The following is an 18,259-nucleotide window of genomic DNA, read 5'->3' on the forward strand; positions in this document are numbered from 1 at the left end:
TATGTGCAAATAATAATGCCAGTACACAGTTAAAAAAAAAGAAAAGAGATAAAAAAAATTGCTTTAAAAATATATAAAAAACAGGTGCAGTCCATTATTGTGCTTCTGTGCAAGAATCACCGCTGATGATCACCACCACTCCTCTTAGGCCCCTTTCACACTGCCGCGACTTGAAAGTCGGGTGGTTTGGCCGCGATTTCAGGGAATGCCTGCGTAAAGTTGAGGTCTATGGACCTCAACTCGCATCAAAGTCGGACCAAAGGAGTACAGGGACTACTTTGAAGTCGGTGCGACTTGAAGTCGCACAGATATGACTGGTACTCATTGGAAATCGTGGGGTGCGACTTGTCATGCAACTTTGCAATCCCAAGTTGCACAAGTGTGAAAGGGGCCTTAGGGTTTCTTAAAGTGCTCAATATATACACCCCACTCGTGCTCCCCTTTTGGGTGTATTCTTACCTCCAGTTCCAGTGACCTCACAAGTAAGTTTGGTCAAAGTCTCATCCAGGTGATATGTGTATCCTGATCTCCTTATGTCGCCTTCATAATATCGCTGCCTGAAAATTCCGTGATCTCCTCCCCATCCGTGTATATAAAAAAGTAAATCTCCAATAGTGTTTTATCTTGAAAACTAGGTGACGTTGATTAAACATGTAACCAATTGAGTATTCACATTTATTGGGTGGTTGTAACGCATCACACTCCTATCGCTTTTAAAAATACATTCAGTAGGAGACTCTGAGACAGGAGGTCTCCGTGATCCAGCACACGCCGATACGTATAGAGCGGGTCCACCTTTGGGAACAGCTGCCGTGCCGTCCTCTTGCCCCTCCCCTACGCGTTACGCCACAGGGACCCGTGGCTTCCTCAGAAGGAATTCCATTGGACTGGTTGGCGTATGTTGTATTTATATGTTCTATCTCCACCATTTTTGTTGTGGTTTTGTGTCCTATTTTCTCCTCCATATTTATGGAGTCCTCTGCCATATCACTTTATTGGAATGTCAGAGCATATTACCGTATATATTATTCTAGTTTCACTTCAATACTAATGTATTTATACGAACAATCCTTCTACTTAGTTTATTTAAATTTTTTATACTGGTGTACTAGAGGCCCTGCTGGTCACTAGAGCTGCACGATTCTGGGGAAAAATGAGAATCACGATTTTTTTTTGGCTTAGAATAAAGATCACGATTCTCGTGCTGTAAAAACATCATCTTTCACATTATACAAAAAAATTGGGCTAACTTTACTGTTTGTTTTTTGTTTTTTTTAATTCATTAAAAAGTGTATTTTTTTTTTTTTTTTTTATTGCATTTGAAAGCCTGCTGCGCAAATACAGTGTGACATAAAATATTGCAACAACCACCATTTTATTCTCTAGGGTCTCTGCTAAAAAAATTATAATATATATATATATATATATATATATATATATATATATATATATATATATATATATATATATATATATATATACTATTTGGGGGTTCTAAGTAATTTTCTAGCAAAAAATAACTTTAAATTGAAACCAACAAGTGTCAGAAAAAGGTTTAGTCTTTAAGTGATTAAACTTCCCTCATTTACAGACAGAAGTTAATTCCTTTGATCTAAAGAACAAAACCTTACAATGTTTTTAGTTAGTCCAATGGCTGAGGAATGATGTGAAACTTGGCAGACTGCCTGTTTTTTGGGGGGTTTTTTTGTTATAAAATAAATGTACAAATAATTTTATAAAACAGTAAAAAAGTATTGTAATATCCTAGACTCAAATTAAATAAAAAAAAAAAACTTAGCATAAAATATATTTATAATCTTATTAAAAAAAAAAAATTATATATATATATATATATATATATATATATATATATATATATATATATATATATATATATATATATATATATATATATATATATATGTATGTATATATATATATATATATATATATATATATATATATATATATATATATATATATATAATAAAAAAAAAAAGTTTTATGATATTATCATATTATAATAGCCACTTAATTTTCTATACCCAAAAACATAACTTGGCCAAACATTTGAGGTCACCTCACCATCACACCTATACACTATGGGTAAGGATGGGCTTGGGCGTATTCGCACACTTCACGTGCAGAGCCCGCCAGGAAGTCGGCATGTCGCTGCGCTAATCACAGGCAATGAGACATTGTCCCGATGCGCGGCTGCAGAGATCTGGAAATGTCTCACTGCCTGTGATTAGTGCAGCGTTGTGCCGACTTCCTGGCGGGCTCTGCACGTGGAGCGCGCGAACACGCCCGAGCCCATCCTTAACTATGGGCAAAGGGATGTGGACACCAAATGGTTGAGTTTCTAGTGAAAGGATCTGGTAAAGTAAAACTAAAAAAGGTGACAAATATGGAGTGGCGAGGGGTTGAAGCATTGCCAGGTTTAGAGGATCAATCTTCCAATAGGCACACGTTACAATGACAACTGTCCAATGGTGGTCACAATCGGTGCAATAAAACGAAACGATAGATGCCGGTTTTGACAGAACGGTTGAATGGGATATCGCTCGAGTAAGACAAAAATGGCATGGCTGAGTGATCAGTGATGAGAGTGGCTGTTTTTAAAGTGAAGTTCCACTCAAAAGCGCAAGCTCTGCTTATCTGACCCCTCCCCCCCCCTTCCAGTGCCACATTTGGCACCTTTCGGGGGTGAGGTAGAGGAGCGGCTATCTGTTTTTGACAGGCATCTGTCCCCAATTCAGGGAGATCGCAGCGCAATCACCTGGAAGTTCGGCCCCTCCCCTTCCTTCCCCCACCGCCGGGCCATTCAGAAAGCGCAGCGCGCTTCACGCATGCGCAGTAGGGAACCGGCTGTGAAGGCTTCACTCCCGGGCTCCCTTACTACGAATGGCGGCGGCAGCAACCGAGAGCCGATGGAAACACCGGCTGGGGTGCCGACATCGCTGGATTCCAGGACAGGTGAGTGTCCTAATATTAAAAGTCAGCAGCAACAGTATGTGTAGCTGCTGACTTTTAATTTTTTGCAAGTTGGGCGGAACTCCGCTTTAATGACTCAACAGTAATTGTGATGAAACGAATGGGTGGATGTGTTTGTAAAGCACCTCGTCCTGGAGTAGTACTAGAAAACGTATTGTTATAGCAAAAGAATGTTATGTGGTGCTATGGGATGCTCACAGTAATCAGTGGTGGAGTTCCACAACCATATATTTGCCCTGTGTCTTCAACTCTACCTGGGGACGGGCTTTGGGGAAAAGACCGCTATTTTAGTGGTTTATATCCACAATTATGATTTTGTTTAAGTTTCTAATAAAATAAATTTTTTTTATACAATGTTAAGTAGTGGATCCTTGAGCATCATATAAAGTTTTGTCTTTAAAGTGTTACTAAACCCACAACAGTAAAATCAGTCTGTATATGTAGTAAAGCCTGCTTGTTATACTCACTGTGCTCACCTGAGGGGTTAATCCTCTACATTGTGTAAAAAGGCTGTTTGATCCTGTCTCCTCTGATCCTCCCCTTCTTCCACTGGCCCCCAATCCATCTCCCGATAGTACAGAGCCTTGGGGGGCAAGCTGCACATGCTCAGTTTGGTGTGTATTGATAGAGAGTTGTTTTTTTTTTTTGTGAGGTTGTATGTGATCAGCACAGGACCAATCAGCACTGTCCAGACAGAGGGTCAGGGGGGTCCTGCAGCCTCAGAGGACAATCAGAAGAGAACAAAAACTCCTCCTACAAGCTTTAACCAGACACCGATAGAAGTCACAAGACTGCTATATACTGCTGATGAGAAAAGGTATTTAGCAGTTTATATTTACTAAAATGATTGCATTTCCATGTTCTGTGGGAGACCAGATATAGTGAATGCAGGGTCCAGGGTTTAGTAACACTTTAACTAAACAACCTATGAATGGAGGATGTGCAGATGATTAAAAGATCCATTCATAGATCATGTTTCATTCATAGAAGCTATAGTACCGCTTCTAGGAATGGGGGAGGAGGGTGGGCAAAGTTTGGCACTCCGATGAGTGCCTGCCACTGCTTTCCTAGGTAAATTACCCCCTGCCACACTGAAAGCTGATTTTTATTTTTTACTTAATTTTAGGCTTTAAAGTGTTACCAAACCCAGGAGCCTGCAGTCACTATATCTGATCTCTCACAGTACACAGAACATTGAAATTCAAATACTTTAATAAATATAAAAACTGCTAAATATCTTTTCTCATCAGCAGTATATAGCAGTCTTGTGACTTCTATCAGTGTCTGGGTAAAGCTTGTAGGAGACGTTTTCATTCTACTCTGACTGTCCTTTGAGGCTGCAGGACCCCTGACCCTCTGACTGGACAGCGATGATTGGCCCTGTGCAAATCACATGCACCCTCCCAAAAAAAAAAAAAAACTCTTTAGTAATACACACCAAACTGAGCATGTGCAGAGTGCTCCCAAGGCTCTGCTATATCAGGAGGTGGATTGGGGACTGTGGAAGAAGGGGAGGATCAGAGAAGACAGGATAAAACAGCCTTTTTACACAATGCAGAGGATTAACTCCTTAGGTTCCCCAGTGAGTATAACAAGCATGCTTTAATGCATATACAGACTGATTTTACTGTTGTGGATTTAGTAACACTTTAAGATGCGATTTCCCCTCACTTTAGAGAGATTTTCTTTCATTTCCTGTTATGTCTTTAGGAAAGGAAGTAAAATCTCTTCAACTGGGAAATTGGGACAGAGGAAGAAAAGAAAAAAAAAACCTGGTGGGGGACGTTAAAATATTTCTTACTCTCTTCAAAAGTGAAAAGATAACCCCTGCTCCAGGTTCATTTTAAACTATCATACATAGACAGCACTAAAAACATTAACAGTGCAGCGTTCTTAAAAAAAGCAAAAAAAGCTGAAGTTTACCGTTGGTCGCCAAGGGCAATGTCCACATCCTGTTCGGGCAATACCCTCGTCTTGGTCAAAAGTCCACCCCCAAAGGCTTTCTCCACTTCAGACAACTGATTCTCTACAATGTAATGCAGGTAACAGCCATGTTCCTCTGTTAAGCTTCTCAACAACGCCCTGCTTCCATGACCCACGCCAACTACTGCTAATCCAATGCCACTGCCGCGTGTGCCAAAGCTGCCGACTGGTCGTCCGGGAGCCATGCTATTGGTGGCTTCGGAAATGATATGCCTTTGGTTTATGTGTCTGTATGATATCGATGGATTCTGGACATGGATGGTGCCAAACGATGATGATGGGAGTGAGGAAGAGGTAGACGGTGCTGGATCTTCTTTGCTGCTGACTATGTTTGTGGTGGAGCTGATGGGGTTCAGAGTGCCGGAGATCCAGGAGGGGTGATGGTGAGGAGGAGGAGGAGGAGATGGCACCAAGTTTGTGGTGCTAACAGAGTTACTGCTGGAGCTAGACTGCAGCACAAAGGAGGGCTGAGGGTGCCATGCCGAGTCTAGAGGCACTGGGATATTGCCAACCTGATCACCACCAGTTGAGCTATTAAGAAAAATAACATTTTAATAAATAAAAAAATAAAATAATCCACAGAATATATATATTTTTTTCTTTAAAGAATTTCTAGTTTTGCTATCACTTTGCCACTGCGCAAATCAGCCTCGTTCTGGTCCTTCCCCAGTGAGATCTCACCTCCAGCACACACACATTGGTCTTGCCCTAGTAAGATCACAATCCCTCCACCAGCACACACACTAATTGGTTGTTTCCTAGTGAGATCCCACCTCCAACACACACTGATCTTCCCCACATTGGTCTTTACCCCGTGTCCCTCCTCCAGCACACACACATTGGTCTTTACCCGGTGAACTCCATGTCCAAGAGGGTTAAGGCAGTGCTGGAAAATGGTGGGCACACAAAATATTGACACTTTGGGCCCAATTTGGACATTTTCACTTAGGGGTGTACTCACTTTTGTAGCAGCGGTTTAGACATTAATGGCTGTGTGTTGAGTTATTTTGAGGGGACAGCAAATTTACACTGTTATACAAGCTGTACACTCACTACTTTACATTGTAGACAAGTGTCATTTCTTCAGTGTTGTCACATGAAAAGATAGAAGAAAATATTTAAAAAAATGTGAGGGGTGTACTCACTTTTGTGAGATACTGTATATATATATATATATATATATATATATATATATATATATATACACATACACACACATTATATATATATTATATATACATATATATATATACACACACACACACACTCTATTTAAGCAGTTGTATTCACTGGAGTTTATATGAGCCTAATATTATGTCTTTTGTTTGTTATACTTATCCTATTGGTATCGGCTTTGTTTGTCTTTTTCTTTTGGGTTCTTTATTCGAAGGTTCGGGCTCTGGTGCCTTTAGGGTTATGGATTTGAGTGACCAATAACTAATAATTATAATGCCATTACATTAACGGGTTTATACACATTTATATACATTTCTACATATTTACTCATTTTCTTTTATTATATCCCGTCCTTTTACTATTTCAAATTTCTCAATCACTTCAATCTCGTTTTTGCATTGTTGGTCGGAATTTTTGTTGGCTTTAACACTTGGAGTCCATTTATAGGTCACTCATGGGTACATTTGGGGGGGGGGGTTGTTTCTTTTTCTTATGTTTGTTAGAACTCATTCAAACATGTCTTTTATTTCTATAACATCTCTTATAATGAAGAAGTATATGCCCATTATTTTTCCTGACCTGATGTTAAGAGTTTTTATGAACAAATTTTGCTGCTCCGATGGACTTGGGCTGTCAGGGTCAAGATCATTTGCTGGTGTGTGGAATGCCATTTTATTGATTTATTTAGGGCTGAAACAACTAATCGATTAATCGACAACTAATCGATTATGAAATTAATCGATTACTATTTTCATAATCGATTAATCGGCCAGTAACATAATGGGGTTGAAAAAAAACTAAAATGAGCCCTTTATAGTACAAAAAGAGCAAATAATCGCTACTGCAAATATTACTTTCACAGTTCTACACTAAAAAAATTAACCCCTTACAGTAGTGATTATCTGCTTTTTTTTGTACTATAAAGGGCTAATTTTAGTTTTTTTCACCCCATTATGTTACTAAATGTCTTAGACCTGGTTCACATCTATGTGTTTTTTGGTGCTTTTTGCAGAAACGCACTACAGTTCATTCACACGGTTTCCTATGGGACACGTTCACGCAAAACGGTGATTTTTTGGTTCAATATACTTCAATAGAGAAGCTGCAGAAAAGCATGTAATGCGTTTTTGCAGCAATTTGTGTTTTTTAATCTGCCCAACAACAAATTGGCCAAAACAATGCAAAAACGCAAATCGCAGCAAAATCACGTGCACAAAAATCAAAATGCACAGAAAAAAGCACTGCAGAAACAGATCAAAAGCAAACTGCATAGGTGTGTACTGAGCCTTATGCTGGCCACACGGATCAATTTTCAGATGAGAATATTCAGACGAAAAATCTTTGTACATTTGCTGAATGAAAGAACGAACGTTCTTAAAAAAAATGACATTTTTTTTGAAGGAAGACATTGTTTTTAATAAAAAAATTTGATCACTGAGTCTGATGATATTTACCATATTCACCCTTTAATAGTATATACAGTATATCTCCCTCTAATAGTATATACAGTATATCTCCTCTAATATTTTATACAGTATATCTCTTCTAATAGTATATACAGTATATCTCTCCTCTAATAGTAGATACAGTATATCTCCTCTAATAGTTTATACAGTATATCTCCTCTCATAGTATATGCAGTATATCTCCTCTAATAGTATATGCAGTATATCTGCTCTAATAGTATATACAGTATATGTCTTCTGTCTGTTATGCTCAGAGTGGATTCGATATTTTGCTCCCTAACCATATAGTTGGTTGTTTTATATTTACCACTGCATAGAGATATTTAAGAATAAATTACCTTTTTTTTAAAACTGTACACATTAACTAAATTATACACCACACTTTTTTTTAAGGTTATTAACCGAATAATCGATTAATCGAAACAACAATCGGCCAACTAATCGATTATGAAAATAATCGTTAGTTGCAGCCCTAGATTTATTACACCTGTTAGCCTGAGTTTATAGGGAGCGTGCTTACTGGGGGTAATCAGCAATGAATAAGCACAGGAGTGTAAAAGCATCTGCTGACCAGTATATACCTTGTGTGTCATATCACTGTTCTTATGGACTTGAAATAAAGAAGTGCTTTTATTTCTGGAAGTGCCGCCAGCCTCCCTTTCCTTTTACAGGCATGGATAGGACTGTCTGCATTGGGAAGCAGGGAACACCTGCGCATACCTGCATGTACAAAACGTGGCCTTCACGTGGGAGTACTCTGTAGCACACCTGTGTGAACAAGGCCTTATCATTTAACTATGTGTTTAGCTGGCTGGAATTTTGCTTTGGCTCAGCTGAATACAAGTGGAAACATATAACAGACACATTGGGGTTGATTTACTAAAACTGGAGCGTGCGAAATCTGGTGCCACTCTGCATAGAAACCAATGGACTTCCAAGTTTTCTGGCAAAGCTTAAAGGAGAAGTACAGCCAAAGCTTGTTCGGCTGTACTTCTATGAATCACAGGGGTGCAGATCGTTTTTTTTTCCTGTGACCAGTTTTCAGCAGATAGCAGGCTGAAGTCCGCTGTCTGCCGACTTCGCAGAGATCGCGACAATGACGTCGGGATCCGCCCACATGCCTGGACCGTCACCCAACTCTGCCTCCCAATAAGCCTCTGGAAGCCTGAGCCAGAAGCTCCCGCCCCTTCACAGCTCAGCGCTCCAGTGAGTGCAGGGGGGGCAGAGCAGAGAGCCGGTGACTGACAGTCACCAGCTCTGTGCTCAGGGAGCTGTGAGAACTGAGCGATGGGCGGTGTTTGATCACTCACTTCTCAGTGATAGAGCTGTCGGGGGACCGATGCTACATCCACCTAGGTAAGTATGATATTAAAGCGGCGTTCCACCTGTTTTTTTAGTTTATTAAAAGTCAGCAGCTACAAGAAGTGTAGCTGCTGACTTTTAATAAACAGACACTTACCTGTCCCACGGTCCAGCTATGCGGGCTCCCGGAGTCTCGCTCCTCTCCCCCTCCTCTCCGCGGAGCCGTCATTACTACTGTGGGCAGCCGGCAGTGACAGCTTACAGCTTCACGGCCGGGCACGTGCTGCACTGTGCTATTGGCCAGGAAATCTTCTGGAACCTGTGACGTGTCCCAGAAGATCACTAGCATGGAGGGTCCGCCTAGGGTGAGAGGAGGAGTTGCCTAGGCGGCCGAGAAGAGGAAGAAGGAAGTGGGACAGGAAGTCCCACTAAAAAGAAGTTACCCACTCCCCCCCCAAAAAAAATGACATGCCAGATGTGGCATGTAAGGGGGTGAGGAGTGCTTAAAGCGGAAGTTCCACTTTTGGAACTACAGCGGGCCCGCAGCGGATGAGCCAATGCCCGTGGCTGGAGCCCGCAAAGTCCGCCAGCCACCTGCAATCATTCCACAGAGAGCCAGATTGGGGGACCTGTCAATGTAAACAAACAGATCCCCGTTCTTACAAGGTAGTTCAGAGTGATCGTCTGTCTAGTGAATAGGAACAGCAATCTCTCTCTTCTCCCAATCAGTCCCCCCCCCCAGTTAGAAACACCTCCCAGGGAACACATTTAACCCCTTGATCGCCCCCTAGTGTTAACCCCTTCCCTGCCAGTGACATTTATATAGTAATCAATGCATTTTTATATCACTGATCCCTGTATAAACGTAAATGCTTCCATCAAAAGTGTCCGATCTGTCTACCGCAATGTCGCAGTCCTGCTAAAAATCTCTGATCATCACCATTACTAGTAAAAAAATAAATAATAAATAATAAAAATGCCATAAATCTATTCCCTATTTTGTAGACGCTATAACGTTTGCACAAACCAATCAATATACGCTTATTGCAATTTTTTTTACCATATATTATATATGGATATTTATTATAGCAAAAAGTAAAAAATATAGTTTTATTTTTTCAAAATTGTCGGTATTTTTTTTGTTTATAGCGCAAAAAATAAAAACCGCAGAGAGGATCAAATACCACCAAAAGAAAGCTCTATCTGTGGGGAAAAAAAGGACGTCAATTTTGTTTGAGTGCAGTGTTGTACGACTGCTCAATTCTCAGTTAAAGCGACGCAGTGCCGTATTGCAAAAAAATGGCCTGGTCATTAAGGGGGCAAATAAACCGGTCCTTAAGTGGTTAAAAAAATAAGAAAAATAAAACAGATTCTCATACTTCTCTTTTAATTGATCAAGCTAAAGTTAGAAGCTGATTGGCTCCCATGCACAGCTGCACCAGATTTTTCACTCTCCAGTTTTAGTAAATCTACCTCATTGAAACAAGAAATCAATGAAAAGAAATAAAAACTTGTTACATCTTTAAACACTCACACTAAAACGGGGGCTCTGTTCCAGTGCTGTTTGATCAGCCGCCTGTTCCGGTAATGCCTCCCCGAAGCCAGGTGCTCCAAAATCCGGTCCCTCCTGACCCGCATCGGGAGCTCACAGGACTTGCAGTACAGCGTCTCCACCACGGTGGTCTCCCCGGTGTCGCCGCGTTCAATCAAATGCCTCCTGACCGCCAAGTCCGAGAACTCGGCGGCGTAGTCATGTAAGGTTTTCTTTTTCCGTCCCATTATGTCCAAAATAAATCAATGAGGATCAAAGTCTTGTCTTGGGAATATCGCGTTGGACCAGGCACTTGTGAAGGAGGTTTCCTCCAAGATGGACTTTCATGCCTTGAATGAAATAACACACAATGGTCACATTCACACCAAGGAGTCGGAACCAATACGAGGTGGGAATTCGTCCAGCGAATCCCGCTTTGTTTTCAGGAAAATCATCCTCATACAAAGATGACCTTCCTATCTATTAACTGTAGAGCTGCACGATTAATCGTTAAAAGAATCGAGATCGCGATTCTACCCCCCCTTGCGATCTTAACACAGCCTTTTCCTGATTCAGTGCAGAGCCGTGGTGGAGATAAAGAGAAACATTGTAACACTTAGTTCTTCTAGAGATCAAAGGGAAAAACTTTGACCTCATTTACAGACCAGTTTAACCACTTAAAAAGACTAAGCCCTTTATATATATATATATATATATATATATATATATATATATATATATATATATATATATATATATATATATATATATAATTTTTTTTTTTTTTTTAGCAGAGACCCTAGAGAATAAAATGGCGGTTTTACACTTTAATGAATAAAAAAACAGTAAAATTAGCCCGATTTTGTTGTATAATGTGAAATATGATGTTACATCACGAGAATCGTGATCTTTATTCTAAGCAAAAAAATTGTGATTCTCATTTTGGCCAGAATCGTGAGGCTCTAATCAGCTGCTTATCATTCGTCAAGTAGCCAAATGATTTTCCACTTTAACATTCAATGTAAACCTCTTAGTGCCGGTTCACACTAGACGCGGCACGACTTGCAGGTCGCCTCACCGAGGCGACCTGCACACGACTGCCGGGGCGACTTGCAAGACGACTTCTGTATAGAAGTCTATGCAAGTCGCCCCCAAAGTAGTACAGGAACCTTTCTTCTAAGTCGGAGTGACTTGCGTCGCTCCGATTAGAACGGTTCCATTGTACAGAACGGGAGGCGACTTGTCAGGCGGCTAGGTCGCCTGACAAGTCGCCCCCGTGTGAACCGGCTCTTCCTCTCTCACTCACTCTTGTATAGTTACAAAATATCCTTTTTATCAGAATATATAATATTAAAATTAAATGTGTAATAATAATTTAAAAAAATCAAAATTAATCAAATTGTCTTTTTTAAAAATCTCATCCTCTAGATTGAAAGCTCTAACGAGCAGGGCCCTCTGCATCCTCCTGTATCGATTTGTATTGTAAGTGTACTGTCTGCCCTCATGTTGTAAAGCGCTGCGCAAACTGTTGGCGCTATATAAATCCTGTATAATAATAATAATAATATATGTGAATCTGCCTTCATTAAAGTGACAGAAAAAAATTTAAAGTATAACTAAAGGCAAAATGTATTTTGGAATGGGTGGAAAGAGATTAGAACCTCTCTCGGGTTTATATTGCTATCTGTGTCCCCGTTAGAAAGATGCAACCTCTTTATTTGTTCTTTGTGACTGTTATCACAAAGAGTGAAGCAAAATCCCAAATTATGCATTGTCGCCAGAACAGGAATAGAGGAGAAATCATCCAATGGGGACACTGGTTCTGGTGACAACCTGGGACAGGAAGTGAAACTAAATATCCCCCAATGGGACAGAGAGCAGGGGTTACAACCCTCCTTTACTCCATGCAAAAAAGTTTTGGCTTTAGTTTTACTTTAAAGCTTTTACAACAATTTCATATCATTTCTTTAAAATATTATTGCAAAAAAAAAAACCTGCTAAAACATATTTAATCAAAAAAAGTCTGTAGAATAATTTCCCTGATACTACAGGATAGAATATGTACGGTTATGAAAGTTATGGTTAGCAGAGACCAGGGATTGGTCTTCCTGGAATATAGAGCTCTATGATGATTAGGGGAATAATGAGGGGTCTAAAGGACGATGTTATGGGCAGTTATCGGGGTCACCTTCATCTTCTACCTCCTGGTAATGTCATTGGTGGGGTGACTACATACTGGCTATATGGGATGTACAGTAGCTCACAAAAGTGAGTACACCCCTCACATTTTTGTAAATATTTTATTCTATCTTTTCATGTGACAACACTGAAGAAATGACACTTTGTCTACAATGTAAAGTAGTGAGTGTACAGCTTGTATAACAGTGTAAATTTGCTGTCCCCTCAAAATAACTCAACACACAGCCATTAATGTCTAAACCGCTGGCAACAAAAGTGAGTACACCCTTAAGTGAAAATGTCTAAATTGGGCCCAAAGTGTCAATATTTTGTGTGGCCACCATTATTTTCCAGCACTGCCTTAACCCTCCTGGGCATGGAGGTCACCAGAGCTTCACAGGTTGCCACTGGAGTCCTCTTCTACTCCTCCATGACGACATCACGGAGCTGGTGGATGTTAGAGATCTTGCGCTCCTCCACCTTCTGTTTGAGGATGTTCCACAGATGCTCAATAGGGTTTAGGTCTGGAGACATGCTTGACCAGTCCATCACCTTTACCCTCAGCTTCTTTAGCAAGGCAGTGGTCGTCTTGGAGGTGTGTTTGGGGTCGTTATGTTGGAATACTGCCCTGCGGTCCAGTCTCCGAACCTTCAGTTCTCCCCCTGTTGAGACGCAGGATCTTTCATTCTATTACTAGGGTAGGACCCACTAATCGGGGCACTTTGACGCAGTAAGTGGGCTTAGCACTATATGACCATATAGTGTGAGCAAACCCCCGTATTTTTTTGAATATGTTCAGGTGTTTTTAACTAGCCTTTGCAGGATAAATGTCATTCTTGAATGTGTGCGCTGTAATCTGCTTTGTTCCAAAGGGAGGGGATCATGCTCTGCTTCAGTATGTCACAGTACATGTTGGCATCCATGGTTCCCTCAATGATCTGTAGCTCCCCAGTGCCGGCAGCACTCATGCAGCCCCAGACCATGACACTCCCACCACCATGCTTGACTGTAGACAAGACACACTTGTCTTTGTACTCCTCACCTGGTTGCCGCCACACACGCTTGTCACCATCTGAACCAAATAAGTTTATCTTGGTCTCATCAGACCACAGGACATGGTTCCAGTAATCCATGTCTTTAGTCTGCTTGTCTTTAGCAAACTGTTTGCGGGCTTTCTTGTGCATCATCTTTAGAAGAGGCTTCCTTCTGGGATAACAGCCATGCAGACCAATTTGATGCAGTGTGCGGTGTATGGTCTGAGCACTGACAGGCTGACCCCCCACCCCTTCAACCTCTGCAGCAATGCTGGCAGCACTCATACGTCTATTTCCCAAAGACAACCTCTGGATATGACGCTGATCACGTGACCTCAACTTCTTTGGTGGACCATGGCGAGGCCTGTTCTGAGTGGAACCTGTCCTGTTAAACCGCTGTATGGTCTTGGCCACCATGCTGCAGCTCAGTTTCAGGGTCTTGGCAATCTTCTTATAGCCTAGGCCATCTTTATGTAGAGAAAAAATTCTTTTTTTCAGATCCTCAGAGAGTTCTTTGCCATGAGGTGCCATGTTGAACTTCCAGTGACCAGTATGAGAGAGTGAGAGCGATAACACCAAATTTAACACACCTGCTCCCCATTCACACCTGAGACCTTGTATCACTAACGAGTCACATGACACCGGGGAGGGAAAATGGCTAATTGGGTCCAATTTGGACATTTTCACTTAGGGGTGTACTCACTTTTGTTGCCAGCGGTTTAGACATTAATGGCTGTGTGTTGAGTTATTTTGAGGGGACAGCAAATTTACACTGTTATACAAGCTGTACACTCACTACTTTACATTGTAGCAAAGTGTCATTTCTTCAGTGTTGTCACATGAAAAGATAGAATAAAATTACAAAAATGTGAGGGGTGTACTCACTTTTGTGAGATACTGTACATCCGGCCACAGTGGAGTGGATTCATGAAGGAAGGCCGGCCATACACAGGTGGGATCGCAGACCAATGACTGCACATACAGGAGGGGATGAAGGTGGGGATATCAGGGCACCTATAAAAAGAAGGTGATAGAAGACAGTAAGTTGGGGCAGTTACAGTCTGTATTGAGAGTGAGGCCGGTGTCTGGGGGGGCAGTTATGGACCCATCTATAGGGCATTGTAGGCAGGCTGGCAATGGGCTGATGTCTGGAGTAGAGTATTCGGGTCAGAGCCCAGGTAGTAATGATCTACAGGAGGGTATTACATGTAGGTGACACGGGCACTTCAGATGATTGTCATAGGTCAGTGCCGGAGAGAGTAGATAGTAGGGACCACAGGTCACCAACAAAAGGTGGAAATGTCTGTATAGGACACAGGCAGGCTGTCTATAGAAGGGTTTATAGACAGGTGATGGTGCAGATACCATAGAGGGTATCATAGACAGGTGATAGGGCAGGTACCTACAGGTGGTATTATAGACAGGTAATAGGGGAGGTACCATAGGGGGTATTATAGACAGGTGAGGGGGCAGGTACCTACAGGGGGTATTATAGACAGGTAAAAAGGGAGGTACCATATGGGGTATTATAGACAGGCGAGGGGGCAGGTACTTACAGGGGGTATTATAGACAGGTAATAGGGGAGGTACCATAGGGGATATTATAGACAGGTGAGGGGGCAGGTACCTACAGGTGGTATTATAGACAGGTAATAGGGGAGGTACCATAAGGGGTATTATAGACAGGTGAGGGGGCAGGTACCTACAGGGGGTATTATAGACAGGTAATAGGGGAGGTACCATATGGGGTATTATAGACAGGTGAGGGGGCAGGTACCTACAGGGGGTATTATAGACAGGTAATAGGGGAGGTACCATATGGGGTATTATAGACAGGCGAGGGGGCAGGTACCTACAGGGGGTATTATAGACAGGTAATAGGGGAGGTACCACAGGGGGCAGGTACCTACAGGTGGTATTATAGAAAGGTTACCTACAGGTGGTATTATAGAAAGGTTATTGGGCAGGTACCTACAGGTGGTATTATAGAAAGGTTATTGGGCAGGTACCTACAGGTGGTATTATAGACAGGTGATGGGGCAGGAACCAAGAGGTAATTATAGAAAAGTGATGGGGCTGGTAGAATAAGGGGTATTCTAGACAGATAAGGGGCAGGTAGAATAGGGATATTATAGATAGGTTATGGGGCAGGTACCTATAGGGGGTATTACATGTACATGATGGGGCAGATATCAACAACAGGGAACAGGGAATTCAAGGCAGGTGACAGCTCCCTGTAGGAGGTATTAGTGGCCAGTTACAGAAGGTAGGTATATGGGTAGGGGACAGGGGGAGTTTATGGTAGTACAGGGGGCAGTGATAGGGGGCAGTTAGTGTCAGGAAGATAGTACAGGGGGCAGTCGAGGGCAGTGTCAGGAGGGTATTAGAGGGGGCAGATTCAGGAGGGTAGTACATGGGGCAGTTCCAGGGGGGCAGTAAAAGGCAGTGTCAGGAGGGTAGTAGAGGGGGCAGATTCAGGGGGGTAGTAGAGGGAAGTGTCAGGGTGGTAGTTTTAGGGGGGCAGATTCAGGAGGGTAGTAGAGGGGGCAGATTCAGGATGGTAGTAGAGGGGGCAGATTCAGGAGGGTAGTAGAGGGGGCAGATTCAGGGGGCAGTAGAGGGAAGTGTCAGGGTGGTAGTTTTAGGGGGGCTGATTCAGGAGGGTAGTAGAGGGGGCAGATTCAAGAGGGTAGTAGAGGGGGCAGATTCAGGGGGCAGTAGAGGGAAGTGTTAGGGTGGTAGTACAAGGGGCAGTTTCAGGGGAGTAGTAGAGGGAAGTGTCGGGGGGGGTAGTAGAGGGGGCAGTTTCAGGGGGGCAGTAAAAGGCAGTGTCAGGAGGGTAGTAGAGGGGGCAGATTCAGGGGGGTAGTAGAGGGGGCAGTAAAGGGGAGTGTCAGGAGGGTAGTAGAGGGGAGTGTCAGGAGGGTAGTAGAGGGGAGTGTCAGGAGGGAAGTAGAGGGGGCAGATTCAGGAGGGTAGTACATGGGGCAGTTCCAGGGGGGCAGTAAAAGGCAGTGTCAGGAGGGTAGTAGAGGGGGCAGATTCAGGGGGCAGTAGAGGGAAGTGTCAGGGTGGTAGTTTTAGGGGGGCTGATTCAGGAGGGTAGTAGAGGGGGCAGATTCAGGAGGGTAGTACATGGGGCAGTTCCAGGGGGGCAGTAAAAGGCAGTGTCAGGAGGGTAGTAGAGGGGGCAGATTCAGGAGGGTAGTAGAGGGGGCAGATTCAGGGGGCAGTAGAGGGAAGTGTCAGGGTGGTAGTTTTAGGGGGGCTGATTCAGGAGGGTAGTAGAGGGGGCAGATTCAGGAGGGTAGTAGAGGGGGAAGATTCAGGAGGGTAGTAGAGGGGGCAGATTCAGGAGGGTAGTACATGGGGCAGTTCCAGGGGGGCAGTAAAAGGCAGTGTCAGGAGGGTAGTAGAGGGGGCAGATTCAGGAGGGTAGTAGAGGGGGCAGATTCAGGGGGCAGTAGAGGGAAGTGTCAGGGTGGTAGTACAAGGGGCAGTTTCAGGGGAGTAGTAGAGGGAAGTGTCGGGGGGGGGGGGGTAGTAGAGGGGGCAGTTTCAGGGGGGCAGTAAAAGGCAGTGTCAGGAGGGTAGTAGAGGGGGCAGATTCAGGGGGCAGTAGAGGGAAGTGTCAGGGTGGTAGTACAAGGGGCAGTTTCAGGGGAGTAGTAGAGGGAAGTGTCGGGGGGGGGGGGTAGTAGAGGGGGCAGTTTCAGGGGGGCAGTAAAAGGCAGTGTCAGGAGGGTAGTAGAGGGGGCAGATTCAGGGGGGTAGTAGAGGGGGCAGTAAAGGGTAGTGTCAGGAGTGTAGTAGATAGGAGTGTCAGGAGGGTAGTAGATAGGAGTGTCAGGAGGGTAGTAGATAGGAGTGTCAGGGGGGTAGTAGATAGGAGTGTCAGGGGGGTAGTAGATAGGAGTGTCAGGGGGGTAGTAGATAGGAGTGTCAGGGGGGTAGTAGGTGGACAGGTAGGTATCAGCACACACTGGCAGGGAAGAAGGCGGTAATGGACCCCCAGCCGGCTCCTAGGACGCCCCCAGCTCTCCTCTATGGACTCTCTGCCTCTTCCAGGTGACTTCCGGATACAAGGACTCCTCTCAGCTCTCCCGGAAGTACAGTGCAGAGACCCGGAAACAGATGCGGAAATAAAGTACTCACGCTGGTCGGTGATCTGGTTTTGTGCGGGTGACATCTAGTGGTCGCTGATGGGTACTGCAACCATTTTAGCCAGGCTGCTCCCACAGTACAGAGCTGGGAGAGATCCCAGAGATCAGGAGACCTGGAGAGTGCGAAATCTGGTGCAGATGATGCTTTGTAGCCAATCAGCTTCTAACCTCAGCTTGTTCAATTAAGCTTTAATAATAAAAACTGGAAGCTGATTGGTTTCTATACAGAACTGCACCAGATTTTGCACTCTCCAGTTTTAGTAAATAAATCTTAAAGTGAGCAGACAGAGAATAAAGAATTGCAGGGAACAAACAGTTACAATTTTGTTGCACAATCCGGTACAATGGGCAGCAAATATAGACCTGTGCGGCCAGTGTGCAGACCTACATGAAGACACACCCAGCCCCCATGAAGACGCAACGCGTGCGGCA

At 43.3% G+C, this 18,259-nt stretch overlaps 1 protein-coding gene across 1 annotated transcript in view; it reads right to left on the reverse strand.

Annotated features, from left to right (window-relative positions):
• Positions 1-17,780, reverse strand: part of LOC141111365 (myo-inositol 2-dehydrogenase-like) — a gene marked incomplete in the record, with an annotated part of 38,623 nt that extends 20,843 nt beyond the window's left edge. Inside the window, 3 exon segments of the mRNA XM_073603603.1 lie at positions 4,918-5,508; positions 10,456-10,802; positions 17,648-17,780. Of these exon segments, the coding sequence (XP_073459704.1) occupies positions 4,918-5,508; positions 10,456-10,700 (836 nt within the window).
• Positions 17,781-18,259: the final 479 nt, after the last annotated feature.

This window comes from Aquarana catesbeiana, linkage group LG10 (genome assembly GCF_042186555.1).
Source record: "Aquarana catesbeiana isolate 2022-GZ linkage group LG10, ASM4218655v1, whole genome shotgun sequence".
NCBI lineage: Eukaryota > Metazoa > Chordata > Amphibia > Anura > Ranidae > Aquarana > Aquarana catesbeiana.